At 33.5% G+C, this 11129-nt stretch overlaps 2 protein-coding genes across 2 annotated transcripts; both read right to left on the reverse strand.

The window, feature by feature from the left end:
* On the reverse strand, positions 1-4128 carry LOC105165604 (cytochrome P450 CYP72A219). The gene is made up of 5 exons (XM_011084667.3): positions 3809-4128; positions 1678-1898; positions 1301-1545; positions 796-1180; positions 1-590 (listed from the first exon to the last, which is right to left on the reverse strand). The coding sequence occupies exons 1-5, from the start codon at positions 4080-4082 to the stop codon at positions 165-167; spliced, it is 1551 nt and encodes a 516-aa protein (XP_011082969.1). The 5' UTR covers positions 4083-4128; the 3' UTR covers positions 1-164.
* Positions 4129-6266: 2138 nt separating this feature from the next.
* Positions 6267-9177, reverse strand: LOC105165603 (cytochrome P450 CYP72A219). Its single transcript, XM_011084666.3, has 5 exons — positions 8872-9177; positions 7962-8182; positions 7566-7810; positions 7082-7466; positions 6267-6793 (listed from the first exon to the last, which is right to left on the reverse strand). The coding sequence occupies exons 1-5, from the start codon at positions 9143-9145 to the stop codon at positions 6368-6370; spliced, it is 1551 nt and encodes a 516-aa protein (XP_011082968.1). The 5' UTR covers positions 9146-9177; the 3' UTR covers positions 6267-6367.
* Positions 9178-11129: the final 1952 nt, after the last annotated feature.

Here is an 11129-nt window from a genome sequence, read left to right on the forward strand (position 1 = left end):
AAGTAAAATCATCATATGGTGCATCAAACATGAAGCAAGGACTGTAATTTAGTCTGAGCAACAATATGTTCAAAAACAGTACACCAATTTATCCCCATACAAAGTATTATAATACACCACCAGCAATCTCACTTCATGCAAATGTAGAAACAGTGATCAAAACTCTAGAGCTTGTGCAGAAGCAAATGAGCACCATGCTGAGGCTGAAGCGCTACCACCCTCTGAGGAGCGTGTTGGTAAGACGGTGAAAGCTCGAACGAGAAACGTTGTAGAATCATAGCCAACACCACTTTCGCCTCCATCATTGCGAACACTTGGCCGATGCATATGCGAGATCCCCAGCCGAACGGGAAGAATATGCCTTGCCTCTTCTGCGCCTTGGCAACGCCTTGGCTAAACCTCTCTGGCTTGAATTCCATTGCGTCGTCCCCCCAAATATCTCGGTTGTGATGTAATGAGATAAGTGGCAATGAGATCTGCACCCCGGCTGGCAACGTTAAGTTCCCCAACTTGGTTTCTTCAGTCACTCTTCGACCAAGAGTAACTACCGGTGGGTAAAACCTCAAAACCTCGTATAAGATCATGGTGACCTGCAATTATATAGGACCCCTCAAGAGTTATGTCAAGTGAATATATATAACATACAAAAGATCACTGTATATTTAAATATGTCCGATCTTAGAGAGTGTCAATATATTTATCCTGAGCATAAATCAAGTATGAGCTATGCACTTGATTAAATAGTTCTGGTTCGAGCTTAGGCAGATTCAAATTTTTTTATAGGAAACTACTTACGATCTTCAGGTAATTCAACCCATCAAAAGCTGGAGTTTGTCTTCCGAAAACTTGCAAAACCTCTTCACGGGCTCGTTTCTGCCAGTCGGGATATCGACTCAACAGAACCAAGGTCCACACGAGCAACGATGAAGTTGTCTCCTGGCCAGCAAAATAAAACAGCTTGCACTCCTCAACCACTTCATCAATAGTCATTCCAAAGGTCTTGTTACCATGTTGTTCGATTTCTCGGGCATTGGACTCCAACAATATGCCCAATAAGTCTTCGTTGTTCGCTTCCCCTGCTTTCATTGCCTCAACCCTTCTACTAATGATACCTCGGATCAAAGACTGAACTTCCTCTGCGATTTCCTTCATTCTCTTGTTCCGTTTTGTCGGGACAAATCTACAGCGAAAAAGCAAGTTTAGAGCATAGGAAGATAAGTTTTTTTCTTTATAATTTTGTGTGATCAAAGGCTCAGTTTGGATGATGTTTTTCATCAGAATCTAAGCATGTCTTGTTTACCTCCATCCTGGAATATACATAGACCGCGAGGCGATGAAGAAGTGCCCGGCCTGTTCTCTCTGAAGTTCGAATATTCTTCTCCCTTCTTGGTAGCTGCTACCAAACGCGGTTCTTGATATTGCATCACTCGACAAATTCTGTAGAAACGGCCACACGTCCACCTCACACGACCCTTCTGGCGATAGACTCTTTTCCCATTTGTTCAAAACTTCGTCACAACTCAAATAGAAGGCCGGAATCATGAGCTGTTGCCATGCAATCGCCAAAAAGCAGCACATGATCATCTTATGATGCATGAAAGTTTAAGGTAGTTTACTAAAGTATGAAATATTCTTTCAGACATCTTGGAACTAGGTAATAACATGGCAATAAAAAACCTTCAATTTCTCCATATGGAAAGCAGGGTTGATGATTTTCTTGTGTTTTGCCCATTTATCCAAATCATAGCTGAAAAGGCCTTGTGCAAGCAGCCTCGTCAGTGGATTCGCATTCTTGATCTTCTTGTAGATGTGAGTCTTGGTCATCACCTCCTTGATGAGTTCAGGATCTGATATTATAACCGTAGGGCTTAGGCCAAGCCACATAAAGGACTCAGTTCCTGCAAGTTATGATCGCACAAAAACGATCAATTTCATCTACTAAGGCTCAATAATCGACTTACAGTACATCGCTAAAGTTTCATCTGAACTCGGTCCACTTATCGTTTCATTTGTTATCATGTACTAACAATATATATATATATATATATATATATACCAAGAATCAAACTATTCGAACTCCACTCATATTTCAGGTTGATTAGAGCCCGTCTGACATAGAGTGTTTTCCATTTGTTATCTTGTACTAACAATATATATATATATACCAAAAATCAAACTATTCGAGCTCCACTCATGTTTCAGATTTATTAGAGCCCGTCTGACATCGAATCATATGACAATCAAAGCAAACTCAAACACAATTTTACGTTCCATGAGAAGTTCAAATCAAGATTGAGTACCACTTGTCCTAATCCATTGGTTCATTTACATCCATCCCACTACTATCTGGCTCTCAAGAATTTTATAAAGTTGAGACCTGATAAATCCACTCAATCATAGAATACTATTTCATGTTACTCTAACTTCAGTAAGTAACCCCGCCTGTCCCTATGCACATGATATGCATATGTTAATTATAAGGAAAAAATTTAAAAATGCCCTTTTAATAATAGGAATGTTTAAAACATCCCTTATAAAAATTAAAGTATCGTATATCCCTGTGATATAAAATAAAGTTCAAAAAACCCCCTCGCTACAGAAATTGGGCAACACGTGCTTCGACTGCGAATTTGCTATGAAAATACCCTTTTTGATATTTTTGCCCTTCTCTCACATCTAATATATATAATAATATATATATATTTATAAAAAATAAGATATTATTTTATATAATAATATTTATTAATAATTATATAATTATTTATATAATAAAATATAATTTAAATTAAATTAATTAAAAATTATATATTAAAAGAAAAAAAATGTAGCGGCAATGGCGAAGAGGAGGGCGCAGCGCCCTCCTCACCCCTGGCGACAGCCGTTGTCTATCTCCATCGAGGACGACATCGATCGCCCAGATCTAGGCGATCGACATTGCCCAAACGGGCGGTGGGCCAAGGGAAGGGGAGGAGGGAATTTATAATTATTATTTTAAATTTTTTAAAATTATAATTATATATATTATAAATAGTAAATTAAAATAATTATATATTAATAGACCTAATTTGATCGGTTGACTAAAAGGGCTATTTTAGTCATTGTTTCTAAAAAATAGGTTCAAGTTGACCAAGGGACGGTGCGATGATTTATTCATAATATAGGGATGATTTTTTATATTGCAAATTTCAGAAAGGGATTTTTGATATTTTGATATATCACAAGAGATAAAAATAAATTTAACCCTTAATTATAATTAAGGGTAAATATTACATCAAAAATAATTTGGGGGATAAAATATATTTTATATTAAAAAAATTATAATAAAAAACCCCATAGAATTTGAAATAAAAAATCCAATACACATTTGCCCGTTCACTTAAATTAACCAAACAAATAATAAAATTGGGGCACTGGAATCTTTTCTGAAAATGCTACAACACTAATAGCATCAATCAAGAGCTCACATACAAAACAATCAATCCAGCAAGACTTCATGAAAAATATTGGGTTAAATATCCCTATAAAAACACCATTAGATCAATTTCCAGGAATAAATTAAAGGACAATAATTTTTCTTTAAAAAATTTAAGCAAATATAAAGGGTTTAAAACATGAAAAATAAAAAAAAGAACGACATAACCCCTGAACTTCTAAAAAACCGGGGGAGTTATGGAGGTTTTTTTTTTCTTTTTTTTTTCCGAAAAGTTAGAATTTGCTATATATATATATATTCTTCTCACTATAGGCTAAAATTCAATCAACCCAAAAAAAAATAAAATAATAAATAAATACAAGAAAACAATCATACCATATGTTTGAATGGTTTTGGTATAAAAAGGAAGGATTCTTGGCTTGATATCATCATCAAGATTGATGGGGTTGGACTTAGCTTCTTTCACCATCTTCAGCCGCTCTTTCAATTCCCTATTCACCAATCTATAGGAACTCCCATTGAAACCCTGCTTTCTTAGCAACTTTTCCACCCTCTTCGGCCTCATGTAAGCCCATTTCACCACTCTCCATGCCCATATTAACACCACAAAGCCTAAAGATGCAGCAATTATTTGCCATACACCTTCCATTTTGTCTTTATGTTAACCTTTGTCAGTGTAGTACATATCTCCAGCTGACTGTCCCTTTTTATAGCTCCCTAAAAACTTAACTCAAATTGGATTTGATCGGACTCAAATCAATTATACAGTAAATACAATAAATCTGTGGTGTTATTGGTTTGTAGTTGATAGAAAGTGACCAATCATAGGAAAATTCTTATCCAGACTTGGTTCGACTGAACTAATCCAATTCATAGAGCAAGTATCAATATACTTACTTTGTGATTGGTCACTTTTCTTAAACTGTACATCAATCACATGGCAAGTGTATTGCATTTGTAATATAATTGGTTCAAATTTGATTGAGCCAAGAAAAAAAATTTTTTTGGCTGAATTTTCTTCCTAATTTTTAGTAAAATAAAAATATTGTTATTTACTATATACATATATATATATTAAGTGATAAAAGTTTTTAAGTTAATTTATAATAATGGGTTTTATAAATATAAAATTGATACCGGCAATAATCAGTGGTAAAAGTTCATATATAGCTTTATTATTAAAAATAATTTGTGATACATTTATAATAATAATTCAATAATAGATGATCGGCTACAATTAAGCTAATTTTTTTATTAAATACTAATTTTTGAAAATTTTATTATTTTTAATTATAAATAAAAAAATTGGTCAGAGGCACCTGATCTACTTTAAATTAATTAGGAATTTTCTTTGTATATTAGGATACTAATTAATTCAATTTGCATTTATCTTATGTTTGAGGATTATATTTTATATTTAATTTAGTTAGAAACCTCATCTACTATAAATAAACTATAAAAAATTTTACTCAGTCCTTATCTAAATTTATCTATCCCAAATTTTATCTTTCGAGATTAGAATACAGATTTTACTTTTTTACAAAATGCGGAATTAATTTAAAATTTATTATTTTCACAGAAAAAATAATATGAGATAATCATTAGCAACGTAAAAATATATACATATATAAACACACAATATTAAATAAAGTCAATAACATATTAGTTATATAGATGCAATATTGGTAATAATATAGTTTTTTATAATAATTTTCATAGGCAAATCTATCTATTATATATCTATACTCTTAATTAAATGAAAGGGGTATATAGTAACTAAGGATTCGATCTTATACACACACGAGGAAGGTAATATATAAGAAAGGAAAGAAGATGAGTTCTTCTTTCTTTGATCACTTAGATGCCGTGAGAGATGAACGTCTCATGCATGCACGGTTTCGAATAAGAGGAAGAAATAAGGAATTCTCTTTTCGACTCTGACTCTTCCACTCTAGTCACTGCTTTTCGTTCTATTACTTCACAAGTAGCTGCTTCAACTTTAGCCACTCGAACTTTCTATATTCCTTTTATTTCTTAGCAAATAATGACGCTTTGGTTGAAAAATGTGCATCGATCTAAATGTACATTTTTCATAAATTGCGATGAACTCACGTGATGTTTAATTAATTATTAATATCTTTTTAGTATTTAACAAATTATCAATTCTTTTTTATTTAAAAGACTGTTCAACAACTAACATAGTCTCCATTAGATTTTTATCTATTTTTTGTGGTAAACTAATCAAAATGTTTTTGTGACTATAACTTATCATTTTAATCATATTTTAATATTTTCTAATTTTTTTTATGAACATAGTGGACATACTTTTTAAAATAATTTTTCACCCAACTCGAGTTTTTTTTTTTTTTTTTTTACAAATTTTCAATTCTTTTTCTAAAGAAAAGAAAAATATAAAAAAGAACTAACAATTCCAAACCTCTATCCAAAATTACACAATTTCATCAAATATTGAGGAGGTGTTGATAATTTCTCAAATAAAAAAAAATATTCATAATTAGATCAAATTTTAAAAGAGTTCGTCATGATTTATGTTAAGAAAATATCCAGCCCACCAAATCTAGTATTAGACCTTGCATGTAAAAGTACGCTGGGCCCGCCAAATCTTATGTATGATTTTATCATTTAACAGCAAACCATTTTTTGACTACACTAGTAAACATAATATGTAAGTATTTTATCCCATCTCCTCCAAGTTTCTGCCATGCATTAATCCATCCATCCTTGAAAATAAACATGGCCTTAAAGTTCGAGAATTACTAGGTTTTGTGTATTAATTTTATCAATTTTAGTTCACTGTCCAATGCGAGCAACATTAGATTCATAAAGAGTACACCAATTATTCCCATATAAAGTATTACTTTACACCACCAGAAATCTCACTTCATGCAAATGTAGAAACAGTGATCTAAACTCTTAGAGCTTGTGCAGAAGCAAGTGAGCACCATGCTGAGGTTGCAGCGTTATTATCGTCTGAGGAGCGTGCGTGTAAGACGGTGAAAGCTCGAACGAGAACCGTTGTAGAATCATAGCAAGCGCCACTTTCGCCTCCATCATTGCGAACATTTGGCCAATGCATATTCGAGGCCCCCACCCAAAGGGGAAAAATATACCTTGCCTCTTCTGCGCCTTTGCAACACCTTCGCTAAACCTCTCTGGATTGAAATCCATTGCGTCATCCCCCCAAATTTCTCGGCTGTGATGTAATAAGATAATTGGCAATGAGATCTGCACCCCGGCTGGTAATGTTAGTTTCCCCAACTTGGTTTCTTCGGTGACTTTTCGACCAAGACCAACTACAGGTGGGTAAAGTCTTAAGACTTCATTCAAGATCATGGTAACCTGCAATCAAGAAGACGATTAAGAAGGACCTCACTAGAGTTATGTACCCCATTGCAGTTCAAGAATACCACTGATTTCTGCATGTGCAGTCGTGTTTTAAATTACAAATCCTTCCTGAAAATCAAATGACTAGGGGGAAATTCTGTATTACAAAAATAAACAGCATGGATGCCAATGTAATGTATAAAGATGTCCAACATCAGAGAGTGTGTGAATGCAAGTTATGCGATTAAATGGTTATGTCTCATGCTTGGGGAGATTCAAAGTTTTTGGTTGGGAACTACTTACAATTTTCAGGTGATTCAGACTATCGAAATCAGGTGTCTGGCTCCCGAAGACTTGCAAAACCTCTTCACGGGCTCGTTTCTGCCAGTCGGGAAATCTACTCAACAAAATCAACGTCCACACGAGTAACACTGAAGTGGTTTCTTGACCAGCAAAATAAAACAGCTTGCACTCTTCCACCACCTCGTCAATGGTCATTCCGAAACTCTTGTTACCATGTTGTTTGATTTCCTGGAAATTGGACTCTAATAAAATGCCCAATAAGTCTTCGCTACTTGCTTCCCCTGCTTTCATTGCCTTAATCCTTCTACTAATGATACTCCGGATCGATGATTGAACTTCTTTTTCGATTTCTTTCATTCTCTTGTTTCTTTTCGTCGGCACAAATCTACACAGCGAAAAGATTGGAAGATCCTTTTCAATAAAATCTAAGCTTTTGCTACAAAGATTTCTTAGAGGCAGGTCATTGACATGTTTCATTTTTTACCTCCATCCTGGAATATATATAGACTGTGAAGCCTTGATGACGTGCTCTGCCTGTTCTCTCTGAAGTTCGAATATTCTTGTCCCTTCTTGGTAGCTACTGCCGAACGCAGTTCTTGATATTGCATCGCTCGTTAAATTTTGTAGATATGGCCACACGTCCACCTCACATGATCCTTCCGGCGATAGACTCTTTTCCCATTTGTTCAAAACTTCATCACAACTCAGATAGAATGCCGGAATCATGAGCTGTTCCAAGCAATAGCCATAAAGCAGCCTTGTCTCAGTACATCACAGTATGATGAAAGTTTAAGATTGTTCACTTAATTATGAAATCTTTAGACATCTAGGAATCAAGTAATAACGAGCATGTAAAATACAAATCATAGCCACGGAGAACCTTCAATTTCTCCATATGAAAAGCAGGGTTGATTAGTTTTCTGTGCTTTGCCCATTTATCCATCTCATAGCTGACAACTCCCTGTGCAAGCAGCTTCGTCAGCGGATTTGGGTTATTGGGCTTCTGGTAGATGTCATACTTGTTCATCACCTCCTTAACGAGTTCAGGATCCGATATTGTAACTGTAGGCCTTGGGCCAAGCCACAGAAAGGACTCAGTTCCTGCAAGTTATGATCACACAAAAACAATCACTTTCATTCTGCTAGGACTGAAGAACAAACTAAATCACTCACGATTCATCCGTACAGTTTCATTTGAACTTCATCCGCTCATCTTGTTTCTTTCGTAAACATTCGATGCTATGTTCAAACCCGAATATGTCAATCAAAGACCACTAAATATACCCGAAAGATCTAACTATTCGACCCCACTTACGTTCAAGGTGAGTACATTCCATTCGAATCAAGGCAAACTCAAACACAATTTTAGGTTCAATAAGTAGTTCAAATCAAGCTTGATTACCACCTTGCTCTATTCCACTGATTCATTCACATCCATACCAGTGACTATCTCACTCTTTTCTCTGTCAAGAATTCAATAAAGCTAAAACCTGATGAACCCACTCAATCACTGAATGGTACATCATTTTACTCTAACTTCACTATGTAATCTCAGCTCCCCACTTACTTAAATTAGCCAACAGTTCAACAGATTAGGCAACAACTGCATCTTTCCCAGTCAGGCAAGAACACTAACATTATCATCAAATAATGTAAACCAAAGCTCAGACCACATAGCAAAAAATCAAGATCAATCACAACAAGATTTTATATACAGTATTTTCTTCACAAATTCCACATGCATAAACTTCAACCCACCACAAAACAATTACAAGAAATCAATCATATACCATATTTCTGAACGGTTTTGAAGACAAAATGAAGGACTCTTGGCTTGATATCATCATCAAGATTGATGGGCTTGGACCTGCCGTCCTCCATCATCTTCAACATCTCTTTCAAGTCCCCATACACCAATCTATAGGAATTCCCACTGAGACCCTGCTTCCTCAGGAATTTCTCCAGCCTCTTCGGCCTGATGTAAGCCCAATTCACTACTCTCCATGAGTACATTAACACCACAAAGGCAGAAGAGGCTGCAAGTATTTGCCATACAACTTCCATTTTCTCTTAACCTTGCTGTGGACCATCTACTGAGACTATCCCTTTTTATAGTCTCATTATCCATGTCCCTTTCCTTTTAAGGAAAATAGAAAGAAAATAAAATGCTTTCCTGCTCGAATTTATAAATACTTTTTTGGTTATTTCATATAATTATGAATATGTTTCGTAATTTATAAATATTTTTTAATTATAATGTCGTTCTAACAACAAGCCAGTTTCGTTAACTTCTTCTACATTTTCATTCAATTTTACGGTGAACAAAGCAAATGGCTTTTTGAATTGTAAATTATAATTTTATAAAATTTTTAAAACATTTTTTCAAAGTAATCTGCTCTATAGATTATTTATTTTGTTCACCCTTAGATTTTCTTTTACCTTTTTCAAAATACTTTTTTTTTTCAAATAAATCAGCAAGGGTAAATTAATAATTTCTACCTTAATGTCTAGACACTACATAATTATGTTCCATTTGAAGGGTATTTTTATAATTCTTTTGACAAAGAGTATTTATAATTATGATAAATCTCGATTAATATAGTTACAGTTTACCCAAATTTTTGTATTTTGGTTTGGGTACTGTTTATTTTGGAACTATTTGCCTTGGTGTCATCTCCATTTCTTTAATTTATATTTTATATTGTACTAAACAAATAAAAATAAGCTAAATAAAATTGTGCATTTGTAAAAAGCATAAAAAAATATTTCAAATTTTAATTACAATAATAAAAAAATAGAAAGAAATTTAGTGGGAAGGAGTAGGAGATTATTGCAAAGTTGAAAGTGATCCAAACTCTAGAAATTTGTGTACTGGGAGAAGAAGACAAGAGGGAAAAGGCATCAATGACATCATCGTCTCTTGTGCATTTGAGATATCTACACTCATGCCAAACCCGACAAAATTATTCCAATTTTGCAAGAAATTTCATGAATAATATCCCAATTATGAACTTAAAATAGCAAAATATAAATAAATAAATTATTCCCAAATACATATTTCTTGCTATGTGCTTGATAGGGAAACTATAATAATTTATAATTCCAAAAAAAATAAATTTGTCTTTCATAAATGAGAAAAACTTTAAACACTTTAAGGGTCTGCGTCTTTTTTTAACGGATCGGGGTGCCTGCCCGAACGACCTGAATTGTCAACCATTTATCTCAAACCCATCATGTGGCTATCGAAGATATGTCGCTCCTAAAATCTAGTACAATTGGCCCTCTAAAAATATCGATTGATACACTTTACAAGGTATGTCATTTATTACTATCAGAACATACTGTGCAACTCTTAGAACCTCGACATCAATATTAACTTAAGCATGAGAGGGTATTAATTGAGAGTCACCCATAAATTTAATATTTTGTGTGTAGGTCAATTATTACTAGTTCAACTCGAGATACTCATCCCGATTCGTATTTGCAAAAGGCAATAATTTGCAAGTGTGGCGTATTATATATAAATATATGATTTTTAAGAATTATTTAAATAAAATATTTGTATAAATCATATCATTTATTTTTCATATAAGATAATGAGTTAATATAAATATAATTTATAAAAAGATTTTGATAAAAGAAGATAATATATACATTGGAGAGATTAAAAATACATGAGGAAGATAAAAGATCATGATGAGTGAAAAAGTTAAAAAAAATAATTATTGAATTTAAAAAACTTAAAAATAAATGGCAGACCAAAATTATTTTGGATACCAAAAGAACTTCTCCAATAATATATAGAATTCTATTACATCTTCTGTCAAATTTAAAACATACACGTAAGGTGGACACTCTTTTTCAGTAAAATAAATAATATTTTTTGGGATAATTATACTTCCGATTTTAAGTTTGGTGTAATTGCACGTAGAGTACTCCCTGTGGATTGAAAAATTACATAAATTACTCCCAAGATTTACTTTTCTCTAACAAATAGGTACTTTCATCAGTAAAATCCACTTGAATTTTTGTTTATATTAACAGAAAA

Source organism: Sesamum indicum, linkage group LG12 (assembly GCF_026168435.1).
Source record: "Sesamum indicum cultivar Baizhima isolate 11 linkage group LG12, ASM2616843v1, whole genome shotgun sequence".
Classification (NCBI taxonomy): Eukaryota; Viridiplantae; Streptophyta; class Magnoliopsida; order Lamiales; family Pedaliaceae; genus Sesamum; species Sesamum indicum.